At 38.7% G+C, this 26,444-nt stretch overlaps 2 protein-coding genes across 2 annotated transcripts in view; one reads left to right on the top strand and one right to left on the bottom strand.

The window, feature by feature from the left end:
- SPAG1 (sperm associated antigen 1) overlaps positions 1-19,505 on the top strand; it is a 36,723-nt gene extending 17,218 nt beyond the window's left edge. Inside the window, exons 13-21 of the mRNA XM_077782734.1 lie at positions 1,579-1,992; positions 2,372-2,471; positions 4,563-4,715; positions 8,802-8,974; positions 11,471-11,612; positions 12,523-12,649; positions 15,734-15,898; positions 17,787-18,164; positions 18,331-19,505. Coding sequence (XP_077638860.1) covers positions 1,579-1,992; positions 2,372-2,471; positions 4,563-4,715; positions 8,802-8,974; positions 11,471-11,612; positions 12,523-12,649; positions 15,734-15,898; positions 17,787-18,164; positions 18,331-18,462 — 1,784 coding nt within the window. The 3' untranslated portion in view covers positions 18,463-19,505. The remainder of the gene's footprint in view (positions 1-1,578; positions 1,993-2,371; positions 2,472-4,562; positions 4,716-8,801; positions 8,975-11,470; positions 11,613-12,522; positions 12,650-15,733; positions 15,899-17,786; positions 18,165-18,330) is intronic.
- A 4,381-nt stretch (positions 19,506-23,886) lies between these two features.
- Positions 23,887-26,444, bottom strand: part of RNF19A (ring finger protein 19A, RBR E3 ubiquitin protein ligase) — a 56,765-nt gene continuing 54,207 nt past the window's right edge. The window contains exon 11 of the mRNA XM_021529428.2: positions 23,887-26,091. Within this exon, the coding sequence (XP_021385103.1) occupies positions 25,410-26,091 (682 nt within the window). The 3' untranslated portion in view covers positions 23,887-25,409. The remainder of the gene's footprint in view (positions 26,092-26,444) is intronic.

Genomic DNA, 26,444 nt, shown 5'->3' with positions numbered 1-26,444 from the left:
GTACAGAAACATTGTTTTCAAAGACTGAAACTAAAAGACAATGAGAATTATATTTGAGAAGTATAGCTGTACATTTTTTCGCATGCTGTTTACTCAGACCTGAAATACTTAAACAATGAGTATTACTCAGCAGCTAAACAAGGTAACTATCAGTATTCCTATTGTCAGGGGGACTCCAGACTCTAAATGCTATAAATGCTTCCTGTTTAATCCAGGACTGGATCTGTGCACTTTATCTTTAGGAAATTTCTTCCTATATTCAGGAATTACACATCATTCACATTAATAACATTCACATCGCATACTGTGTGCCTGCCTTCCTTTTTCTTTGTCTCTGGAAGCTGGGATGCTCTTTGACAGTGTTTCACTATGTTTTGTAAAAGCTCACCCTATCACTTGTTAGTCTGTGACATTTACTTCCTTTTTTTTCTGTTTTGTTGTATGTAAAATGAAAGTATTTTAGTGTGTATGTTAAGGAAGGAGTTTACACTGGTGTCTTCATTCATTTGCCCAGCAAGCCTTTTACCACCATTCTCCCTAGCAAATAGACGTTAAACCTTTTTGGTATATTTGGTACCACCAGTTGCATGGCTGGGTGTCTCAAATATAAATAATCAAATATAAATAATCAAAAATATCTGTGTGGGTCAATTTAGCCTATAATTGTTCCCACTGTGGAGTATGAAGTTATTATTAAATATGGTATTTCAAAACAGGGATCTCAGCTAGGCAGGAGGCACTAGAGCATCTGTTGTTTCTATAAATCTTATGCTTTCCCATCTTGTTCAGTTTGATTTCAGTTACATTTTGTGTGTACATTTTCTGTGGAAGGATAAGAAAATCGGGTTAGGGGAAGATACCATCTTAAATAGTGCCAAAAGACAGAGTTGCATGCTTAGTACTATCAAGAGTCAGGCTCTGCAGAAATGTCTTTGAATACTTTGAATGTGGTGGTAATCTGGTAGGAATTCAGATGAATGGAAGGTAGGGATTTTATTCTCTAATACCCTTATTCTATGATTTTTCCTAAATAAATTTGTAATAAATAACAGTGAAAGTTGAATGATCACAAGTATGCATAAAAGGGTTTTTGACATGTTTAAACGAAACCTTCTTGAGAAGGGTTTTCAACCTTTTATCCTATCTATAAAAGTCTGTGTTATATTTGAGGAGAGTTTTGTATAACGTTACTGGTTTGATAGCTTGTGATCTAATTTGAACACGTAGGCATTTGATTGGGTCACAGAAGATCAAAGCGTCCGTGTTGTAATAGGCGGTATTTACAGAGTTAATTTCAGGGTGAGCCCTGTACCATTCTGACACCTCAGGACAGGGGTTCCCGTGTGCCCAGCAAGGGGCAATGGGGCTTCGTAGTAATCCCTTCTCAATAAGAACTGATGGTTACTCGTAAGAAGGAATTTTCCGTGTCTTTGGCAGTGTTTTCCGGGGCTGACAAGCCGCCGCGGCGCAGGGGTGCTGCAGGCTTCGGGCGCTGTGGCTGTGCGGCACCCCCGCCGCGGCGGGCCGGTAGTTGGCGCCGGTGCCGCGGCGCTAAGCGCGCTCATTAACGCCTCGCAGGCTCCGGCGCGGCGGCGGCGCGGGCGGCCGGGCAGCGCGCCATGGGCAACGCGCACGGAAAGTCCCGCGGCAAGGGCGGCAAGGCGCAGGACGGGGACAAGCACAAGCACAAGGGCTCCGCTGAGGGCCGGCTGAAAAAAGGCGCGGCGGAGAAGAAGTCAGAAAAGCATTTGTCAGACCATGAAGGCGAAGTTAATGGCTATTTGCGCAGTGGTGAGAAGAGTGAAAGCGCCGAAGCTGAGATCTCCGAACCGCATAGAGAAGAGACTCGGTCGGCTGGTGGTGGCAGTTCCACTGCACTTCCTCCTACTGCAGCGAAACTAAAAAGTGAAGGAAACGAGTTATTTAAGAGCGGACAGTTTGGAGAAGCCGTGCTGAAATACTCGGAAGCAATTGAATATGTCACGAGTCTTGGTAAGTGTAACACTTTATACTTTAAATCTAGAACTGTTTAGATGATTTAAAGGAACTACAAGTAAACGAATTTAGCCTGCTCCTGGATTTGTGACAGGAATTACCATGCAGTAAATCTTGCATCATTTCAGCAGACAGCAATTCGCGTGACAGAAAATATAGGACGATGAGTGAAATGTTTTCGTTTTCTAGGGGTAGAGCTGTTGACATTTATGTTTGAATACCTACATATTCTAGGCGACTTGATAAAATAAAGCTCTTTGCTGCTTTGCAGTGTCAGCAAACTGCATCACTGCAGTGCAGCTTGCAGTATGCAAATTTTTAATTCTTAAGTGTAATTTCAGTAATACTATTTGATTTTAATTGTAACTTCTTTTAGGAGAACAAAGTCCAGACGATTTAAGTATCTTGTACTCAAACAGAGCAGCATGTTACCTCAAAGAAGGGAACTGCAGTGATTGCATTCAGGATTGTAACAGGTAAATTGAAACCTCCCGTGTAGAGCAACAACATTCCTGGTGATGATTAAACATTTTAAGTGCTGTTTGACTCAGAACAGTACCAATAAAGTGTGATTCCTTGTCTAAATGACAGATACCTTTGTTACATAAACAGTCACATGAAAACTAGGAAAGTAATAACTTTTAACTTACTGTCTTAATGTGTAAGGGCAGTTCTTAAGCTTATTGTGTTCACAGAAATGCATAATGGGATTAATTTTTTTAATATAAAAGCAGGTTTATAGTGTTAACTAATATGTAAAAGCTTTGTTAAGCCAGATGCTTATTACAGTATTGGAAATTACTGCTGAGCACATGTGTGGTGTGTGTGTGTGTTCTCTGTTGGTTTGTTGTTTTGGTTTGGGGATTTTTAATATATACTTGACATAGTTACGAACAGCAATTACAGCTGTTAAGGAATTGAGCTAAAATCCTTTCTGTTTATTGCAGATTTTAAGGATACAGGAGTTAGAGAACATCAGACACCTTCAGTAACTTCCAAACACTGTGTCCCACTAAATTATTAATGTATTTTTGATGTTTTGGCGTTTTTTAATATTTCCATAGATTGAGTTTATAATGCTGAAGCTAAAGGTGCAAAAAAGTATCTTAAAATAATTACAAGTCATATTAATTGACCAGTGGGGTTTTTTGTACAGCACAACTCTACTGTTAAAAAAAGCCCTCCAAAACTAAAAATAAAATATGCATGTACTGTTGTAGTACAAAGGTACAAAACATTTAACTTACTGTATATATTCTACCTGACAGAATAAGTTCTCTGAAAAAATTAACTCATTAGCAGTGTTTTGTTAAAATAGATGCAGGATCACAGACATCTGGCCAAGATGGTGTATTTAAGACCCATCACATTTTTCTATTCGGGAAGTTTGAAGTATGTAAGACTTTAGCTGGAATCAGTAATACAGAGGTGTTAGGTTTTGTATTCTTACCAATTATTCTTACTGTCGAATTATAGTGTCCTTAATGTCATGCGTATTTCTTGGATGCATAAGGACTCATAGTGCTTAGTGGTAGAAATAATACATAGGTAGAAATAATTTAAAAACTGGGAAGCAGAACTGCAAACATTGTAAATTAGGCAATGTCAAATCTTCAGTAGGCAGCACAATATAATAGATGATCTACAAATAGGTTACTTGATTTCAAACTAAAAAGTACTGTAGGGTTATGCTAGGAGAAACCTTCTCCCCATGAGTACTGCTTGGCATTGCAACAGGTTGCCCAGAGATGTTGGGCAGAGATTCCCATGGAGGATTTTCAGGCCCACCTGTATCAAGCCCCAAGCAGTCTTGTCTGATCTCTGAGATGATCATATCTGTAGCAGAAAGCTGGGATATCTCAGTCTGGATGGCTTTATGACTTCATGAAATCAAATTGTCTAGACTCATCTTAATTTCACTATTTTCGAAGTTTATCTCTCTTTAGCAAGAATCATTGAAAAGAAGGTAGTTCTTGAGGAATACAGCCTTTGACTGATTCATATTGCTGGAAAAGTGCATAATGTTGAAAGGAGTTCTGATTGCTCTATGTTGAGCTTGGTGTTGACCAGGCAGACAATCAAAAACGTAAACCGACAAAAGGCAGGCAAATAAGTCCAAAGGAAAGTGTATGTTCTGGTACTACTGCCCTAGTCAATGGATTTTTTAAGTGCATATTTTCATTTTTAGGAAGAAAAACTGAAAGTCATGTAAGCAGAAACACCATATACTTGAAATCCTTGTAGATCTAGGCATAACTTAAAAATAGCTTTTGCTCATAAGCAGGTGCCATTCCATTAATCATATCATGGTGATGAGAGCAGTCTTCCAGATGGAAGACAGAGCTTTGGGTAGAGTAAGCTGTAGTAAAAGCACTAACAATTTGAAAACTGGGTGTAATTTAGGATGTCGATAGGAACCACTCAGACGCATTTTCCTTAGTTATTTTACTGTAAGTGCCACCTGAAATCACAGAGTTGCATATAATTGTGTATATCATTAAATAGTTCTATTATTCTTAATTCAGTTGCTCCTTTTCAGTCCTGCATTTTTCTTTTTGTTTTCCCAGGGCTCTGGAGCTTCAACCATTTTCCCTTAAGCCTCTTCTACGCCGAGCAATGGCAAATGAGTCAATGGAGCGGTATCGACAGGCATACATTGATTATAAAACAGTCCTGCAGATAGACAGCAGCATCCAAGCAGCAAATGATAGTGCTAACAGGTAACTCCACACAGAAATTGTCTGATAACAGTCAAAACAGAATAGAATTCAAATTTGTTTGTTTTATATACTCCCTCTAGTCTGTGCCCTCAGAGTTGTTGCACAACTAGTTCATTATAGGTAGAGGATTGGCTGTTCTTTTAGTTGTTTTCCCATCATTTCAGTTTTCTTCTCCTAGCAGTGGGTCCCTTTCCTATAATTTCAAAGATGTAATATTTTAAACATATTTTTTTAATAGTGCTTCTACTTGTTCTCTTTCCTAACTTCTATTTTACACTATATAAAGTAATACTTAAGGTCCATGCCATTTCTCTGACATCCTGTTTCTTTCCATATTAATAGTCTTTCTGTGGTAGTTGGAGATTTAAGTGTGAATCCTTCTGTATGCTGTGGTTGTGGAAGTACTGAAGTAGCTTAAGACAGTGGTTGCCTACAAAGCTTAGAGGTGCAAAAAATATAACTGACTATCATTTTAAAGTATTAATACTTTCAGCATTAATTCTTTCTGCCAAGAGAGACTTTCGAATTCTCTAATTATACTTTAATACTGTAAAGTTGAAAACAGAGCAGCCATGAATCACTGAGCAGAAACCCACATACGTGTGACTTTTACACACATCTAGTATGTTTTTTTCTTCCAAGACAAGACCATGAGCATTTGCACTATTCATTAAAAAGTCCATAATATCTTTCTTTAAATTCTGTTTATTTAACCTGAGGAAATTGTGACACTTTATTATCTCCTAAAAATCCTTTTTTTTTTCTTTTTTTTTGGTATCACAAAAATTGTTAGTAATCTTCTATATCTGTAGTCATAATAGAGCACTTGGATTGGTGGAATAACTGCTTATCCTGGTACCTATGTAATTATTACACTTCTAAAAAATCATGTTGGCTTATTTTATCTGCAGATACTCTTTTCCTACTTCTCCTTGACTTGGAACTTGCTTAGTAATAAGCTTCTTTCCCTTTTCTCCTTAACACTCTTCCTTTTCTCCTCTCTAGGCCTTCCTTATGTTTTTAGCTTCACTGCTCATTACTCTTTTCCTCCCTGGCAACCCATCACCTTATTTCAGCTGCTTCTTCCTTCTTCTCTTCTGCTGGTAATTCATTTTTGCTTATGAATTACTCGTTTCTAAATTACAGACCTCCTGTGTAATTGTACTTTAACTATATTTTTAAAATAATATTTTATCATTTGAAACTACAACTGAAACTATACTAAAGCTTTTGTTTTCATTTCCAAAGTAAGAGACCTTTCTAAAAACAAATTTTAAAAAAACATTACTGCCTTTTAACTTAAAAAGACTACCCCAAATGGTTTTTTTTTGTATTTTAATTTTTTTATATTAGGAAGATGAGATCTTAACCTTATTTGATTGGAGGAGTTTGTGGTTTTTAATTTTCTGTGGGAATTTGTATAGTGATGCTTTAGGATGCTGACAGGAAAAATTAATCATCCCACTTGTGTCTGAGGGTGGGTTTGATAAGCCATGTTGAAGCGTGTCTCTCTGCTTACGTAGCTAAGCAGCCTACAAAAACCTTAGAATCAATTGCACAGTTTTAATACTTATATAAAAGACAAGGATTTTTAATATGAAATCTTTGCCTGATCATTTTACAATCAAAAGGAAATAATTAACAGTTTGGGTACATAATGGAAACAAGTATAAACAGTTATTTGATTGTTCATTATGTTGGTCAGATGATGTTAAATGGTGTCTTTTACTGGTTCCTGAGGTGATTTTTTTTTTTTTGATAAACTGGAAGGGCTGGCTCTTTTAATGGTGTGTGTCAAATAACTGGAAATTGCACTTCAAACATGCTTTTAATTAGTGGCATTTTCCTAGCTTTGTGAACATCAGTGGATTTCATACTTTGTGTATTTTAATTTCCTCTTGAGTGTTTCATTATTTACTTTTCTCTGTTAGAAATACAGAAGCTTTAATGTGTGGGAATATATTTATGCTTTTCCTCCTGTTAAACTGAAGTTTCATTCCAGTTGTCCCAATTCCTTTAGTATCAGTGAACAAATTGCCTGAAATAGCTTGTAAGCTCTTTTTACAAAGTCCAATATCAGTACTGTACTGCAGAAAGAAATTTGTGATCAGCTCCAGAACTGCAGGATTGTTGGGTCAAGCTGGGGAGTTGGTGGTGGAATATGAGTGTATTTATCCCAACTTTTTCATGAGACACCTGTGCTTTTTAAGCTAATCATGGCACAAAAGTATGCTTTTTTGCAAAAGACTCTGCTTACATCATGATGCCAAGAAGTCAGTTGATCATCAGATACTGCAGGATTCTTTCTGTGGATTTTGATGAATTAGAGTTTTTTCCTGCAACTTTTAAGGCTCATTATGATAAATTAAAGAACAAATAGGAATTCAATATGACTGGTTTCCTGTAGAATTACTCCATTACTTTCTATGGGAAATGTCTAAATTAATTAATTGACATGTTAATATGAAGTGTACTGTTTTGTTGCCTAAAAAAACAACCTGAGTAAATCTTCGGGTTTTTCAATTTGTGATGGTGTGCCACATGTTTTCTTAGCAATTGAGTTCAGGCTATTGTTAAAATCCTGACATTTTAGTAAAATTAGAGCAAAGCAGTACTTGGATAAGCCACATTGTTGGTATGTCCTCTAACATACTTAGGAATGGTACAGGCAGAGGAGAGCCTCTGCAAGGGCATGTGCAGACACACATTGAAATATTCTTTTTGATCTCTTAGAAAACAAATCAGCTACATGATGCTATGGAATGTGATATTCTGTGAATGAAGAAATTTACTTTTAAGTCAAAAACACATGTTTTTTATACAGCATGGTGTAAGACATAAACTCACTTATTATATAGCTCTACAAACAGACTTTGTATTATCTATCATTCTTTAAAGTATTTTGGTAATTTCTGTTCTACATAAAGGAGATTAGAACTGGTGCTGCTTCTTATATTAGTTTTTTGATCAGACCACAGTGGGGAAAGAATATGGTCTTGAGGTCTCTAATTCTATTGCCAAAGCATTACACTGGCACTTTTTTGTAAAATAGCTGTTATTCAAATATTTTAAAAGAACAAAAGTAAATAAGGAAAGTCTAATGGATAATTTATGTTCATTCTGTGTTGTTCTTCAAGTCACTTTCAAGGTTCTTAATTTTTTTTTGGGTGTGCGTTCATGCAGTATGTTTTTCACACTGTGTTAGGTGGAAGTGCACCTGATTAAAAAAATTTAGTTTTATTTCCTTAGCATCCATGTGACTTGTTTTGCTACTCAGTTTAGAGCTGTCCTTTCTTAAATTATGAAATAGATGTTTTACGAGGTGAACTTGATTTTTAAGCCCATTTTGAGATTAGATGTTTATCACATTGCTGTTCTCAGAGTTGATTTCTTTTTTTAAACCCTACAAAATTTCACATATGTGGAAATAGTTGACCTATATGTGTGTATGTTGGTTTAATAAAAACTAGACAGTATTTATATGTAATTGAAATGTTTTAAAATGGGGACTGATCAATACTTTTCTGACTGTATAACTATAAAATGCAACTTAATGCAGACTACTTTGTGACCTGCATTGCTTTCTTTAGACAGTTGTTGTGGAAGAGGTTTCATTTGTCATTTACAAACTTAAGTATCACATTTTTGCCTGAAAATTTTGCAGTCTCACTTACTACAACAGTGAACACCTATGAACAGCTATACACCTATGAACAGCTGAGAAGAGTAACCAAAATACATATATAGGGTTTTTTAAAATTATTTCTTTACTTAATGTGGTAGGCAGCATTTAGAGCTTAGTTGCAGAATCAATCATTAGCTTAAATATTTACATATCATGCTGAAGTCAACTTGGCTTCTAAATGCCACCATAATACTCTAAAGTGGAAGAAGTCTTACTCTTAAATGAATGTGATACTGTTGACTGCTGTGATAATACTTTTCAAATTAGTCTTAAGGATAATTTTTCAGTTGTTTGTTTTTTTTATTGGAGCATTGCAATTCATTGCATTGAATTGGTTGTAAGTTATTAAACTGTGAGTTAAATATATGAACAGTCATGTTGGTGGTGGTGTTCTTTTTCAGAATAACAAAGACTTTAATAGATCAGGATGGTCCCAGTTGGAGGGAGAAGCTGCCACCAATTCCAGTTGTTCCAGCTGCTGTTCAGCTACACAGGTGGGATGGAGGAAGCCTCACTTCAGAGAATAAGCCAAGTACTATAGAGATCAACAGAGAAGAACAATTGCAGATGAATTGTATGTATAACTAATGCAAATACACATTCAGAAATAGACAATGGAATACGTTTTAACAATGTAAAAGAAGCTGCTTTAGAAAACACTCATTAAGAGACCTCTGTGAAAAACCAAAGTAAATTACTGTCATTTACGTGATGGAGTTTAATGTGCTTTGTGGAACGGTTACGGTAATTTTTTTAAACCAAGTGATGTAGTTTGCAGCATGTAATTTAGTTAAGTTATATAAAATCTGCAGTAATACTCATCGGCAGAATATCAGGATCACCAAAGCCCAACTGCTGGCCCTGCCCAGGACACCCCAAGAGTCACATCATGAGCCTGAGAGCATTATCCAAACCCTTCTTGAGCTCTGTCAGCCTTGGTGCTGTGACCACTTCCCTGGGGAGCTGTTCCAGTGCACAACCACCCTCTGGATGAGGAACCATTTTGTGATATCCATCCTAAATCTCCCTTATCTTCGTTTCCCTGAGTCCTGTCACTGGTCATGAGAGAGAAGAGATCAGTGCCTGCCCCTCTGCTTCCCCTTGTGGGGATGTTGAAGACCTCAGTGAGGTCTCCTCTCAGTTTTGTCCAGACTGAACAGACCAAGTGACCTCAGCCACTCCTCATACAGCTTCCCCTCTGACCCTGCACCATGCTCGTGGCCCTCCTTCAGATGCTCGCTAATGGCTCAGTATCTTATATTGTGGTGCCCAAAACCACCCCCAGCACTCAAGGTGAGGCTGCCCCAGTGCAGAGCAGAGCAGGACGATCCCCTCCCATGCCCTGATGGCTGTGCTCTGCCTGATGCCCCCCAGGACATGAGCATCAGTGGTTTCCCTGACATCATAACACAGTTATAAGACAGTTTTCCCCCAGAAAAACCACCACCCAAACACCCATGTTTGGCAGAAGATTAGGAGGCACCTTTCAAAGATGTTCTGGACTTGTCCATACATAATCCCTGAGTGCTGAACTCTGGGAAACTTAACTTCCGTCCTGACTTTTTTCCTCTTCATTGCAGTTTGCATTTTTCTCTTTCAGTAAATAAGGTGAAGGAAACTCTCTGATCAGTTTTTACTGACATTAAACACTCCCTTTGCAAAGGCTTTAACCCTATGATTCCTTATTCAAGTATTAATTGGTTTCCCTTTGAGTTTATTTCAATATAAAGTAGTATTGAAGATAATCTCCCCTCAATTAACAACAGGGGTGACTGCAGTTTGTCACTGTTGACCAAATATGTACCATTGATGGGATTGCAATACTGAGTGCTGAGTCCTCCAAGTGCTTGGCAGCATTTTGATGCAAAACATGTCTCAGTCTGTTTCAGATAGAGTAGGCTTTGGTTAGGCTTTGTTTTTAGAAATTCTAAACAGTGATTGTGTACCTGTTTTCTTCGCTGAAGGCTGACTCTTAGGGTGTGGCTGCCTTCTCAGGCCTCTGCTGCATCAGTGAGACCTGACAGTGGTAGCTGGTACTGAAAGGCTGCCAGCAGTAATATTCAGTCAGTAATTAAACCTTACTGTTGGTTTAGTTTTTTGCAACAATTGTATGTTTTTCTTCATGTCATACAATTTGAGTTGTAGTTTAGTTGTGTGTTTCACGTAAGTTATTTTTCCCCAACTCCACATGTAGTTTTCTGGCATAGGAAACTGCCATGTTTTTATAAAAGAACTTGATGAGTTCAGTTATTGTTTAAAATTGTTGGTTATATACAGTGTTGAAAATGTGAAGCTTGGCAGGGGGCTCATACTCTTTAGCATGGTGCAAAAAATAGATTATTTCATTATGATTTACTTAGGGCTATGTTGATAAATACTGTTTGCTTGCAACAGTCATGAAGCTGCAGTCAGGATCAGTTTTTCACTGCAAACACAGATAAGAACTGTAGCCTAACCCAAAAGCACCTGCAGCAAATGATGTGCAATTAAGAAGGAAAGGCAATTACAGAATAACATAGTTACTACACTTAAAAAGTGTAGTTAAGTGTTTCGAGGTTCCTCACTGCATCTTTTAGAAATAAGTTCTTAACAGAATATTACTGATGTATCCCTAACTACAAATGATGTGATTTGTTTGTCATTGTCAGTTTAGCGTAGTAACTGTGGTATGATTGCAAAGAGAATATTAGATCAAATTATGGCCACCTTGGTGTGATGGTGGAGATCTGGAAGGCCTTTAATCCTGCTGGTTAAGTCTCCACCACTGTAAGTAAAAGCAGGGTCTCAATGGACACAGGTGGCCTTCTCTACCACACAAAAACAGGGAAAGCTTGGAGCTGTCTGTTGTATTCCCATTATTTTCAGCAGAGAAGTAATGCTGGTGGATAGGGAAATATTTGTTGAGCCAAATGTAGGTCTGGTCCTGCCTTTGTTGGAGCAGCAGGGGAGGCTGGGGACAGGAATGGCTGAGTGCAGTGACAGAGTGATTCCATTGCCAGGCGTTAATCCTTGGTCTGCCACCCTTAATGAACTGACCTTATGTGACACTGTGATCCTTTCGTGCTTGTAGGTGAGGAAGCTGTGGAGAAGTTCAAGAGGTTGAAAAATGAAGGCAATGATTTTGTAAAAATGGGGGAATATGAAGAAGCTGCAAATAAATACAGTGAGTGCATGAAGTTAAATACTGAGGAATGTACTGTCTACACTAACAGGTAAAGATCTAAAAGCTAATGCTGCTTTTGTGGGATAACAGTAGTTAGAGTTCCTCATTTCAAATAGAGATTTTGCATCCCTTCACTCATTGTGAAAAGGGACTTTTCCCCTACCTGGTAAATGTTTATATCAACAAAATGGATTTCTTGTAAAAACACTTTTCAAGGGGAGCAAGTATTAATATCACATTTTAAGATATAGATCTTAGAATCCTCTATATAAATAAACAGTAGTACAAGTTATAATTAGCATAGCATTTTGCAGCATTTTTGAGGCTTTTTTTAAGAATACTGGTATGATTGGAATTAAAAACTTAACATGCAGTAGCAATATCCCAGATAAGAAGAGTAATAATTCAGTGAAAATGTACATTCTGAGAAAACAGAAGTAAGAACACAGTCATATGTCAGCATTATTTTAAAGGTTGACCTAATTCAGCAGCATAATTCTTTATGCTGTAATCTTATCAGCTTCTACAAACTAAGAAGGATTTGACTAACCAGTACTTGAATAGGAGAGTTCCAAGTAATAATGAGGTACCGAGAGAAATGCTATGTATTTAATCCAGAGCACTTTTTTACCCTGAATGGCTGTATTAAATCTGTATTACATTGACCACTATACTGTTATATTGTACTAATGTAGGCTCTGCTTTTAAAATACTTGCGTACCTGCTTAACTTCAGGCATTAGTCATACTTGAATTTTGACTTTTTTTGCAGGAATTTGCCTTCTTTAAATCCATCCAGTGATGTTCTTGATAGTTAATGGTTTTATGTACTTCTAAAAACATAACATTGAGACTGAATTGTTTGAAGTATTTTAATTAACATTTGCGAGTCAGAAGATGTTGGCACCACAGCACTGTAGAATTACTTATATTGCAGTATATTCTGTTTTTCTGTGTTAGAGCTCTCTGTTACTTGAAACTATACAAATATGAAGAGGCTAAGCGGGATTGTGATCATGTTCTTCAGATAGAAGATTCTAATATTAAAGCTTTTTATAGAAGAGCTCTAGCATACAAAGGATTACAGGTGAGGAAAAATAACATGGCAGGTATTCTTAAGCACTTCTAAACTTGCTTATCCTCTTCAAAGGCAATGAGGTAGTTGCTGTCAATGGTTATATACAAACAAAGTACGCAGGGTGATGATTTATTACTTTGTAGAGCATTAGGCATACATAAAACATTATATTTGTGCTACATAAAACCCCACATGTTGATGTAATAATTTGAGAAAATACAAGAATGTTGCAATAAATAAGGTTTGACTAGTGATTGGTTAAGCGAGTTTCAAATCTGTTCTAATGTTCCAGTATTCTCCTTCTGGGTATCCCGGTCAATTTATCTGTCAAGGAGTTTACTATAACTGTGCTGATGACAAATGGATTCTCTCCAAGTCTCTCTTCATCTGTCCAAACCAAAATCTCAAGCTGTCTTGGCATCTGCTCATGTTTAAGTGTCATATTAAACCAGGGCTTTAATTATAATTTTATCTTTCTTCCCCCAGTGCAGCACAACCTTGTGTCAGTACTGTACTTTGTCACTCTGTGGCAGTGGCAGTACTTGGCCTTTTCCTTTCTCTCTGTATGTGGTGGTGTCTCCACAGTGCTCATCTTAGTTGAGCACTGGGTTTTTAGAGTATCCTTTTACCTGATCATCATAAATGCAGACACAATTTTCATATCCATCCCGAATGTGACTTCAAATCTCATGTTCCATCACTTGAACCATGTTGTTCTGTTTGTCCCTCCCTCTGGTGGGTCCCCATCTTCAGTGATACTAAGTTAGCCTTTACACTCCACAAGACTGCCACAGCAATCCTTGCTCTACCCATCAGCTCTAATTTGGTATTGAATTATCAGCTTCTTGATTTTGTAGGCGCATGGTGGCAGCTCTTATCACCTGCTTTATATTAAATTCACAAGTGTGTGGAAACAAGCATCTGAAATGCTGTCTTCCATGTTGCAGGAGTGGACTGGAGGTCCAGGTTTCATCATTGTCCTTCACATGAATGGACACTTATTCAGACCTCCATTATGTTGGATGCCTTAACAAAAAATTACTGGATGGTGTCTCATCTTACAAATCACCTGAGAACCTGTTCGTGCTTAGCAGCATACCAGTCTATTCTCATCCCATGTTATAATTCCAAATGCAGGTTCTAGGAATGTGATACATTTGTTCCTCTGCTGCAGTAGCTATAAAATTTTGAAAGTATGAAAAATCTTAATTTTCTGTAATGTTTTTTCTGTAAGTGTGCCAAGTCAATCATCTCTAACCTTATGTTGTTAAACTTGATAAAATATCAGTATAAATGTGAGTACATGGTGATTCCACCAGATGGAAAAAAAGCGTGTTACACACCTGTGAACAAGGCTGAGAATTGCTTATTGCATATCCTAGAAAAAAAAGTGCTATTTTTGTTTTATTGAAGACAACCAGAAACATAGTGTTGATGGACTCCTTCAGAACAGCCTGAGCTGGGCACTCCCAAAATGTTTTGTTATGGTTGGATTTAATGCCTTCATTATTGCTAATTTCAGGGATTAAAGTGATAGGTAAAATCAGATAAAATGACCAGAAATTATCTGAAGTTGACAAATGACTCTGTAATGAAGAATTGTATGAGCTAAAGGCATGTAGTTTGGAAAGGACCTAAGGTGGGAAGTGTTATTTGTATTATTTGTATGTGTATTAGACACACATTTAACTAAAAAAGCTGCAGTGGAATTTAATGTAGTAAATGAGGGTTTTTTTAACAGATTTACCAGGATGTAATTAAGGGAAGATCAGGAAAAAGCATTAGTGAGATCTGTTAGGCCTGTGACACAGTACACAGGACCCCACATGGCATCTCCTGCAACTGGTAGTCCTCCCTCTTGCTTTGGGTGCAGTCATCTTGGCTGATTTTTGTTGGGCAGTTGAGCAGGCTGCAGTTTAAATTTCAGTAGAGTTGATTGCTGACCCTTGTTACTGTTTCCAGAAGTCTGTTCCAGAATCTTCTTTCTCTGTATCTGTGAATCCTCATGTCTGTAATTCAAATGATTTAGCTTAATTAGTAGTGGATTTCTGATGAAAGCAGCCTGGCTCCTTTGTGCATTCCTTTGTTAGGGGTACATAATTCTCATTCTCTCAGTGTTCCTTCATGACCTAGCAAGCTTCAGTTCACTACTGATGTCCTGCAGCCTCTCACTGGCCACCAGTTTGGAAAAAAATGTGGGAAAGAATTTGAGAGACTTGGACACTGGCTCCTCTCTTACTCTAGAGGTGCTGAGGAAGTACCTCAGGTGGTACAGGAGGATTTTTTTTCATTATAATACAAGTGATTTAATAGCAACCTTATGATGCTGCTTGGGAACAGAAGAAATACTAGACTACTCACACAAGAAATTATGTTGGTTTTTTACTGTCTGCATGGTCTTTTACTATTTACTGTTGCATTTCCTCTTTATTTTTGATACTCCAGCCCTTGAGATGTCTTGATTTTTCTATGTGATAACTCCAGTCTTCCTCAATTGATGCTATTAACTTTGTCTCTTCAGAAATTTTAGTTTAAAAATAGTACTTAAACATTTAAAAATGGGAAATAAAAGCATGAAACAAATTACAAGACTAATTATTGAGGAACTGTGTCCTAATGCTACTCTGTCACTGTGTTTGTCCTAATTTTGTTCAGCCCAGAGGTCATAACATAATCCCAGTCTTCTCAAGTATTAGCAAAATTTCACTGTAAGAGGTGGTCTATTAGATTGAAGCCCAGGAAGATTAGATACATCTTCAATCAAAGATCAGTTTAACTCTCCTATTGGCAAAGCAAGTATGCAGACTTGCTGGACTAACATTATGTTAATTGTGAAGCAGTGTTACACTGTAAGCAGTTATGCTTAAAAGCAGCAAACTTCAATAATTTGCTCTCTGACACATGGAATAGGTTTCTGAAAAGAAATTATTTCATATTACATATTTAATTGGAAATATTTAGTCACAGTATTAACTCATTCTTAGTGTCCAGATCCCAGTATTTTTACCTTTCTTATTTGAAAGGACAGTATGGTACTTGTGATTTATTTTTCTAGTGATGTGCTAATGAGAAAAATATTTCTTCTACTTACAGAATTATCAAGCCAGTGCTGATGATTTCAGCAAGGTACTTCTAATAGATCCAAATGTTCTTGAAGCACAAAAGGAATTAGAGGAGGTAACCCAACTGCTTCACTTCGATGGGAGTGCTGGAGCTGGCAATCAGCAAACACATGGGAAGAAAATAACCATACAAGAGGTGGTGTACCTTTTCATTTCTTAAAAGCAAACACAACAGAAGCTGCACATTTGAAGAGATAGGCAAACAAAAGTTTTAGTATTATCTTGAATCTATATCTTTGTGGGGATGGTGTTGTATTTTTCACATCATTTTGAGGGCATATTGGAGGATTTTTACATATTACAAAGCTTGGACTTCTCACTAGTGTATTCAGAACTACAGCAGGAAGGGAAAATAGTCAATTTAGATGACACTAAACTCAAGGATATGCTCCCTGTAAACAAAAGCTGCTTAAGCTTTGAAATGCATTTTACAGAGTGCAGATGTGAAATAGCAGTTTTGTTTTTGAAGTCTGTGCTCCTTGGGCAGCCTCTGGGTCTGTGCTGGCAGAGGTTTGTGGTCAGCAGATGTGCTGGCTGCTCCTGTGCTGGTCCTAAAGTTACGGGTGTGAAAAATGAAATCCTACCCTAAAGAGCAAGAGTAAAACATCTGTAGGATCTTACAAAAGAAGCACAGGATGTAATGTTATGTACAGGATCAAAACGTTAGCTTTGCACAGTTCTGGGTAGAATTAGATGATGAAAGGATTTTCTCAGTCATCTGATATTTTTGGATTGTAGCTTTGCTGGTCGTTTAAGAATTTTTTTTTCTCCTTTTAATTTAAAAATGTATAGTTAAAATACATAGTTACCAGTCTGTACAGTGATACTGTAATTTGATAATGTAATTTCAGAATGTGGTATTATGGAATATTTTCTTTCTTATTAATATAAGAAAGAAAATAAGTTCTTTAAGTACTTCAGGTTGTCACGAGCTCATGGGATTTTACATAACCAGCATAAGCTGGTATAGTGTTAGTTAAGCTCTGAGTGGTGACAAACAGTGGGACCTGGACAGTGTGCAGAGGAGGTTTGGGAAGTGACCACATTGTTCAGGCACCAGCTAACTACATTGCTGGTGCTGGTGATTTCTCTAGGGGTGATGCAGGAAGCATTTATGTTTGCTGTCATAATTAAAACTGCCTCTGTGGAGAGGCTTCTCTCTTTCACCTGCTGTAGTACAAAGTAGTCTTTTTCCATGGAAACACACTACAAAGAAAAACAAAATTAGAAAAATAATTTGTCACCATTCATTCTGTGTTAAGCTGTGATTATATAAAAGGTTATTAGATAAGGTTTCTCCCTCGATTCTAAGGATTGTTGAAAAATAGAACAAAGTGTCTTTAAGCCAAATGCAGTGTTTTCCAAAAATTACTAATCCCCCTGTTCTAGGCAATACAGGTAATACAGAATCTTCAGACTTTTCAAAATGCGTGGCAATCTAGAGTTCAGTAAGTTTTAGTCAGGTTATACTAATTTCACAACTCTTGATGGCTTGAAATAGATTTTAGCAAATGTATTTGACCCCATAGTTAAATTTTAGTGACTGCTTCATGGAACTTGATAGAGGCTGCAGTTTCAGGAGAAGTTAAGTGCATAGTGAGGCAGTTTATCCATGCTGAGCTTTTTTTTCCCCAAAACAAGACTCCAAACAGCAACCTGATCCAGCTGCCATGTGCCTGTAGTGCACATGTAGTGTAGTCCTTGGCTTCTGGAACTTCACATTTGATACATGTGTAAAGTCCTCCTTTCTTCCAGTGCTCTCCAGGGGCGATTCCACAGTGCAGTGCCAAGCAGTGAAAAGGAGGTGTAAAAAACCACACTTTTGACTGTGAGCCTTTAAAGGTGAATTAGAGAGGTCCTGTTCTGGGGGCAGTAGGACATGGAAGAACATGAGATTGCCTTTGTTTGATGAAGAGCAGACTGCCAGCTTTAATCCAGTGATAGGACAGATAAATGCAGTTTATGAAGCTTCAGGTTATCTCTGTGTCCACATTAAATGACCTGTTGCCACTTTGTTTGTGAAGGTGACTGAAGCTGATGAACAGGAAGAGAGGCAGTTTGCTACATCAGAAGATGCAGAGACTCGCCGTGTTCCTGCTGAGGAGGCTGTCCCAAAGCCAGTGCCAAGGAGGTCCTCCGAGAAGCTCCGTGTTTCAGAACCACCCAACGCTTACGACTTTGGTCAGATGATAAATGCACTGAATGCCAATAAGGATAAAGCTGCTTGTGCAGATCTTTTAACAGTTACTGATCCAAAAACATTGCCGGTGCTGCTAAGTAATAAACTCGAAGGAGAAACCCTTCTGATTTTTATCCAGTCATTGGAACATTACATAGCTGGAAAAGATCCTGGCCTTGCATATCAGCACCTTTTCTACTTGAGCAAAGCAGAAAGATTTAAGGTAAGAACCTAGACTGATTCAATGTGTATTTAAATTGCACAGAAATCTAAAGGAAATCTTCATACCTTAAAAGGAAAAAACACACTGACTTTTGTATCTCTGTCAGATATTACGATTTTCAGTCAACCTGTGCTGATTACAAAATAATTTATTGGGTTTTTTTCAGGTGGTGCTGGCTCTTCTCAGCAAAAATGAAAAAAATGAGGTACAGCAACTGTTTGACTTACTTTCAAAAAGCTGGAGTGATCAGTACTCACTGGAAGATCTTGAGAGCCTTAAAAAGGTTTATGAACTGTAAGAAGTTAAAGTTTATCAGCTGCATGCATATAGTTAATGTTAGAATATGTAGTAATGAACTCTGCACACTTGCCTGGGTTCAAGTGGGTCTTTACCTGGGCTGCTGGAATTCTATTTTGTTTTGAAAGCATATGAACATTTAAAACTTGCTGCTCTTTTCTTGTAGTTGTATACATCTCTAATAGCGTCTGTGTTCAGTAACAGAGTTCATTTCATTTGGCATACTGATTTTATTTAGACTCAGAAAAATAGATCTTACATTATACATGCAATGTGAAACATCTTGATGGTACAATAGGTAAATACACTTCGGTCATCACTTGTTACATCATTTGCGAGTTCTGTGTTCTTGTAATAAAGAAGTGTCTTCAAGATAAATGGGTCAGTTAGCAGTAACTTTGCTAAAATGAGTTTGCAAGAGGTATTAACATTTTTCAGAAAACTCCTGCTGGCCATCTGTTTGTTCACTATTCCCAGTCTGTACAAAAGAAGATTTAAACATTTTGGCTCAATAAATCTTAACAAAAAACGTGAGTGAATTATTGATCAGTGTGTCATGGAAACAATTATTAAATGGATGGGTATGTTTTTAACAAGTGAGTAATTTTTTGTGCACAGAGAACTTTTTTCCTGTGTGTGCAGGAGGATGGATGGTTTTCTGACTTCTTTTGGGCAGTGACGGAAGAACAAGTGCCTGCACTGCACAATAGAAATATTTAACTCTGAGTTTTGTATTCAGGTTATTTAAAATACCAGCTATTTCTGTTTACAGATATATTTATAAAACTAAACCAATTTTTTGGACCAGTATGATTTTTTTAATTTCAGGCATTTGCTTACATTTTTTATTTGATTCTGATGAAGTTACTTCAAAGTTGAAGCTTTTAAATTTCTCAGATACCCTGATGCCTTCTTTGCATAGATGACATAAATGCATATCAAACTCACTTAGCACTGCAGAAATATCATTAAGAGTGTTGTTCTAATGAAAATTTTTCTCAGGTGTATATTAATTAATAAAGTTTTTTTTCTTGAAAAGTACAACTATGGCTTCTTTTCTGTTCAGTACACTTTAGGCTTGTAATTCTGAATGTGGATTATGAGTTTCAGCTTGGAGTGCCAAGAATTAGGGTTTTAATTCCTAAAGCATCATCAGTACAACTGATACTTAGCAATTAATGGGTTTTCAGTTTGTCTGTGTGTGATCTCCTCAGATTAAGGCAGACCCTAAACTTGGCTGTGAGGTAAAACACCAACATTGCCTGCAGTCATTTTGGAGATGGTCCTGCCTCCTTCAGGTTTCATTGAGATTGGCTTCTTTTATAGACTGCCTTCGGGAGGGCCTGACAGGCAGAACAATTTCCAGAGACACAGAACTTGGATTGAATCAAACACATGTAAGGGATTGTACCTTGGCCTGAACAGCTCAAGCCAAGGGCACCAGTCTGCAAAACTGAAGGGGCAATATTACACAACTGAATGCATTTTGGGGGCAGAATGGAGTAACTCTGGGTGTGGATTTCACCATTTGTTTGACAGGTGTAGGCTGCCTAAGTGTTCCTCTTGCCTTAATCTGGGAAATTGCAGGAGAAATCTCTGCAGCCCCCAATAGCTGCAGCTGGACAGCAGACGTGGGGTCACCTGTCAAAGACAATGCCCTTGGCCAGGTGAGGCCGAGTGGCCTCTGCACAGAGGCAGCCACAGCATCCCACGTGTGGCACTAGAGCAGCTGCAGACCAAAAGTGGGGGAATCCTAAGAGCAGGGTTTTGGGCAAGTTGCAAAAGGCAGGCCTCAGAGACAGCAGAACTGTGATTAGAGCCAAGCAGTAGACAAGATTTGTCAGCAGAAAAATTATACAAGAAATAAAAAGGATAAATAGAGCAATGGTCTGTGTATTTAACATTTGGCTAGAATAACTCTCCAAGTTACAGAAAAGTATATCTAGTGAGATACTAGGAAGTTCTAAGCTTAGTGAGCTCTGTGTGTTGTTATCTTAAGGCTCACAAGCGGGCATTGTATTCGAAATAAGTGAGCATTGTTTTAACCAAAGGTAAGTGTTCTTACAGTGGTTGGGTGGAACTACTGTCAATATGCTTTTGCTTTGTGTGATTGGTCAAAAAGAATTTAAAGTAACTTGTAACATTAAGTTCTTTGCTGCCTGAGATGTGAGCTGCTGGCATCTTCCCATTGTCCTAACCATGGAATGAGACTGATGCTGGAAAATAAACAGCTCAAGATGGGTTCTGCAACAATCCCGTCATGTTGGTGATTTGTACACAGACCCCTGGCCAGCGATACAAAAGCTGCTCCTTCCTCTGGGATCTGCTGCAAAATGTGTTTCGTGTCCCATCTGCGTAATGTTCAGCAGGGCCAGCCACAGAGCTGAATTACTGCTTTCCTCACTGCTGGGCCAGGAGCTCATCTGTCCTGTGGCAGTCCCTATCCCTGACACTCCTGGTCTGATTTTTCCCTCTTATTTTTGAATGCTCCCATGTTTTAAATCTTGTTTCTGCTCTATGCTTGACCTTTATTTGCTGCTTTTTTGCTTCCCTTTGCCCTCCATAATCGTAATCTCTTCTGCAGCTTTGGCTGCTCTGCCAGGCAAAGGCAGGACTTGTAGCTGCCACCTCAGTGCTGCAGTGCATGGCCTCAGTGTGGACACAGCACCCAGAAAGAACAAAGTGGGCTAAAGGGGGGAGCAAGAGCACCCCAAATGTCTTACCTGGCTTTGTGGCAGGGAGACCCCAATCCCAGCACGGAGTTATGCTTTTGGCTTATCACTCACCCACTCAGTGTTAACATGCACCTCTGTAAAAACAAACCAACCAAGCCCAACAGCAGGACAAGGCAGGAGGAGAGCACTGGTTCTGCAGGTGACAGAAGCAGGGAATGAACGTGACCCTGCGGTGGCAGTAACGCAGCCAGTCACACGCGCAGAGGATGTGTCCTGCACAGCCGAGCTGACCAGGCCTGCACACACCCAGCTGCTCCTGGGCACAGATCCCTGGTTTTCACACAAAAGATGATAGCAAGGTTCTTTCCGTAGCCAGGAAAAATGCAGTCAGTGGAACACTGGTGTCATTTTGATCCTTTCAAAGTATTTTTGATGTTTTTTGAGAAGCCAGCTCCAGGTTGCCAGGGACTACCAGGGCTGAGTGTCAGCATGGCAGGGTTGCTTCCCTGGCCAAAAAGTCAATGTACCACAGGGCCACCACTCCTCTCACTCTCCCTGCCCAGTGGGTGTAGGCAGTGGTGAGAGCTCAATTACTGGCACAAACCACACTCCTTGCCCTTATGTGGGATGTAGTTCCACTTATCAGAACCTGCTCTGCTTTATATAATCCAGTTGCACAAATACAGGGCTACTCCTGTGGCTGCCAGGCCTTTCAGAAGACTTTGTTCATTACAATAAACAAAATAACATTGTTTTGAACAGCAGGGAACAAAGCTTCTTCTCGGCTGTAATCAAGATTTATGACCCAAGTCAGTGTAACTCTGCTCAGTGCCTGTGAGCTGCAGCTACCCAAGGGACAAAGGCCAGCACATGGAGCAGGGCTCATCCCAGCTGGCTGAGGGGGATGAATTATCACAGTCCTGCTCCTGCCCTGGGCCCCTCCAGCTGTGGCAGTGCCATTTCCTTGCAACCCTGTGACACTTTTCCAGTGTGCTCCTCAACGCCATCAGGCCTGGGGGTTCTTCAGTCCCCACAGGGAAACCATTCTGCTCCCACAACACCACCAGATTATTCCATCTGGGAAGAGCAGCGTGTCACCTTTGGGACTGGCAGAAGCAGGGAAGGTGATTCTAAATTAATCTCAACATCATTCTAAAGTTTCTGTTCAGGACTGCCACAATTTCACCTAATTAGAATATTAATGGGTTTTAGGTTCATTAATTCTAGTATTTTTCATACTAGAAATACACTACATATATTCTAGTATCTTCTGCTTGATTATTCTTAAAATGCATTATTATCCATGAGAGTGATGGTATTACTATTTAATTACTATTTAAAACTCAATCTGAATGACTGGAAGAGATATAAGACAGTCAAAAAACCTTTATGCAACAGTAAAAAGTAATTAGCTCATACATGCAAAACTTTGTGACACTGATTGAATGAAAGGATGGATGTACAAGCCTGGATGCTTCACTACAACAAAGACATGCAAACACCATGAGGAAAGCTTTTATGATGGCATTTATCTAATGTTGTAACTATTTCAAATAGTCTCAGATACAGAAGATATTAAATTTCCTCAAGATCCATGACCTCACATGAATTAATCAAATTGGCCAGGATTAATGAAAAAAAATTCTAAAAAAAACCCCACCGTGTTGGGACATCAGATGTAAACTTGATCTTTCCTGTAACTTATTTCAGTGCAAAAAAAGTTAGTGAATTCTTACAGTAAATCTGTAAATATGAGACTCATCTTCTTCTTTAGTGTATTAATGGATGTGTATATTTTAGTTTTTTATAGACTCAAAATTCAGTGCTGCATTCAATTTATTGGTGCTGTTGAGACTGCCTATGAAATATTGCCTCTGAATTTAAAAATATTACAAAATTAATCAGCAAAACCATTTTCTGCCAAACTTACCTCCAGAAAAAAACTTACCTGCATTTTAACATTACCTCTTAAAGTGATGTAAAAATTATCAGATGATTTTGGAGTGACTGAAAATAATGGTTATTATTTGATAAAATTTATTTACAAGAGTAAACCATATTTCCAATTAGCTGCATAGCAAAATTGAGGTCCTCTTAGAGGAAATAAAGATGAAATTAAGAGGAAATAACTCTTCCATCTGACAGAAGCATAACTTGCATATGGGTTTTTTAGCGAGGCAATCCAGCTTGGCCTTCTGCAATGCATCCCCCTCGGTTTCAGTTTCTCACTTCCCCGGCCTCTCATGATGCAGGTGAGAAAATGAGCCTAAGCCCAGGCAGTTCAGCTCAGCAAAAACCACCAGGTGTTAGCCAGAAACACTGGCCAGACTGTGGTGTTTCAGAAAGAACCCTGTGCAGGCCATGTGAACTGAGAAGAGCATCACTTTAGATGGAGAAAACAGAGTTTGAGTTTAGTCAGCCATCTGACTTGTGCCAAGATGGTGCAGCTTTGTTTAAAGAGCTCCTGCCAGAACAGCATCCCTCTCCCAAAACCATTTACTGTCCTGCCTGCCAGAGAGGCAGATCAGATTCCTTTTCATCTTAGAGAAGGCTGAAATCTTGTACAAAATGCAACTGTCTTTAGATCTTACATTTCCAAGAATCAGAGCATTCAACTTCCAAAGCACATCTAATCAAATGAAAATACTTACAGGCAGCAAGAGATTAGAGCAGTCAGGAAAAAAGGCTCCTTGGGAACACACATATTTTCATAAGGCTGATCAGCACATTAAACAACAGACCACTAGAAGTCAGTATTTAGACATTTATTTCAGATATGCAGTTTACACGCATATTATTGAGCAAAACCAAATTGCAAATATACAAATACTGTAACAAGCATTACCAAATAACATAACTGGCACTAGTGTTATAAGCTATTACTGAAACTGGTGACGATAAGTCATGGAAGAGCTCATGGCATTCTTTTCATCCAATCAAACCTCCAGTAGCACCATAACAGCAATACATGAAACACAAGACAGAACATTGTTAACTGTTATTGTGAGATTCACAACTTTTTTTTCATTTTAGTGAATTACTTTGCAAAAAAAGTGTTAACAGTACAGGCGCTTTGGCCAACTTCAGCTTGTGTTCAGCTGTACATCTTCCATACGCAAAAGAAAAAGAAAATAGCCAGCATATTTGGAACCCATCTTTGCACTTAGGCAGTCATTGCACTGCACTTAAGATTCTGGGACTGAAGACAGGCATGTCTTGCAAAGAGATGTCAAGTCCACTAAAGCCTGAGTGTGTCTTTGGTAGGCCAATACCTCATTATTGTATCTACGACAGTCATTTTATTCACTAGGATTTTCTTTTGTGATCCAAGGTGGCCAAAGAGGACATTCTGGAAAACATTACAGTAAAATCCTCAGACGACCAGGCACTTCAAACCCAGTCTTTTCCAAAGGCACCAAGAATGGATGGGGCACCAATTTTCCCCCTAATGAAAGGTGACTGCATCCGCTTTTCTACAATGCTTAGAAATCACTGGATTGATATTTTACAGTTTTTATACACTATATAGTAGCCTTACCTGCTGCATGATTGGTTGCATGAATAAATAGGTAACCCCACTGTTCTACACAGGTGATGTCTCCATTCCACCATATATTAAGTACCCATTTCTTATGTTTTGAAATTATGTAAAAGCCATAACCCTGCTCAAAGTGTACACACATACCAACACTTCTGACACAGGCTACATCCGTCTGAAGATATGTTCTTCATTCCACATGCATTCTAAATACAGTGTGTCCAGTTATGAAACAGAATTGTCATTCTGAATATTCACTGTTGAAGTATGTTTGTGTAGGTCTCTGCAGGTCTTTGCTTCCCTTAAATTTAAGAGCTCACACAAGAATGGTTTTAGGTCACTAATGCTCAGCTAACACCCTTTATCCCAAATCCCATATTTTCCAAGTGAACAGTGCAGGACATATTATTCATTTCAGCATTTAACATATTAAGAATTTACCAATTTTTATCTAAATACACCAAGTATACAGTTTCAAGCAAAGTTGTGGCAAAAATACAAAACATGGACATATTTGTACTGCTGTAATGCACTTGGTTAAAGCCTTCATGTCTCTTCACACAGGTCGAAGATCCATAGGAAGTATTTTGCCTTATCAGACAAATATATAGAAAATGCAGTTGTATCAAAACCTTGCTTCTGCTGGTCACCTGAAACTTATGGAAGTCACATGTGAATCAACCAGCTTTGACAGGGTTCTTTAGTGGCAAATATATTTTGCAGCACTTAAAAGATTTACATTTCAGTCTGAACAGCAGTGCTTAATTCCACAGCCTGTTGTGAATGGTTGTTGTTTGTTTCTTTCAGTGTTTCACCAACACCAAAATCTGCATCTGTCAAAGATCTGTTATTAATGCTTTCCTCAGCAATGTAACTCAGCTGTGGAACATCAGTGCTCGGGGCTGCTGGAACAGGCACAGGGATTCCACTTGGCTGTGGAGAGTTTTCCAAGCGATCGTTTTCCACCTCTGGGAGAACACTGACTGTGGTAAAGCGAGTGTGGTAGTCGCTGGAACCATGGCTACAGGAAGTTTTCATACTTTCCATATCTGAACAACTGAACTCAGAGAAATGGCTGGAGTGTGAATCTGCTACAGATGGAATACTATCGCTCAGAGAGGGACAGTCAAATTCACTGGAGTTTGTGCTTTGCTGCTCCAACAGCTGAGCATCCATGTCCTCCCTCGTCTCATTAATCTTCATGCTGCTCTTCTTTCTCAGCTTACCTTTGCACTTCTTCCCCGCCGTGTCCTTGGACCACTTGGAGGCGGCGGCTTTGCCCTCGGGCGGGCCGGAGCAGCCGGCGGAGCCGCGCCCGGCAGCGCCGCCCTCCTCCACGCTGCTGCTCCCGCTGTGGTGCCGGAACTTGGCTGGCTTGGACTCGATATCCACCTGCACCTCCAGGCTGTTACCTTCCCTACAACAGGGGAGAATCTGTCAGTGTAAGAGTTCGTCGGAGGGTGGAACAAACTCTTGCTGCTTTCCAGCATACACAGTGAAAGTGAGAGGGATGTTGTTTGTAAAGAGAAATGTTTAACCAAATAAACAGCCCAAAGGAAAACACAAAGTCTGAACGACCAAACACTTTACTGAGCTACAGCAATGGTGTGCTGCTCTTTGGAAATAACCCTGGCAAAATGCAGAAAGCAGTCACATGTAATTCCATTTGTAACAAAATCTACAGTTTCAAAGTGTATTTTTGAATGTAGAACAGCTGAGACATGCTTAAAATATCCTTTAATAAGCCATGCTTATAAATATCCTATTTTC

Source organism: Lonchura striata, chromosome 1, assembly GCF_046129695.1.
Source record: "Lonchura striata isolate bLonStr1 chromosome 1, bLonStr1.mat, whole genome shotgun sequence".
NCBI lineage: Eukaryota > Metazoa > Chordata > Aves > Passeriformes > Estrildidae > Lonchura > Lonchura striata.
This window is presented reverse-complemented; position numbering and strand designations above follow the sequence as displayed.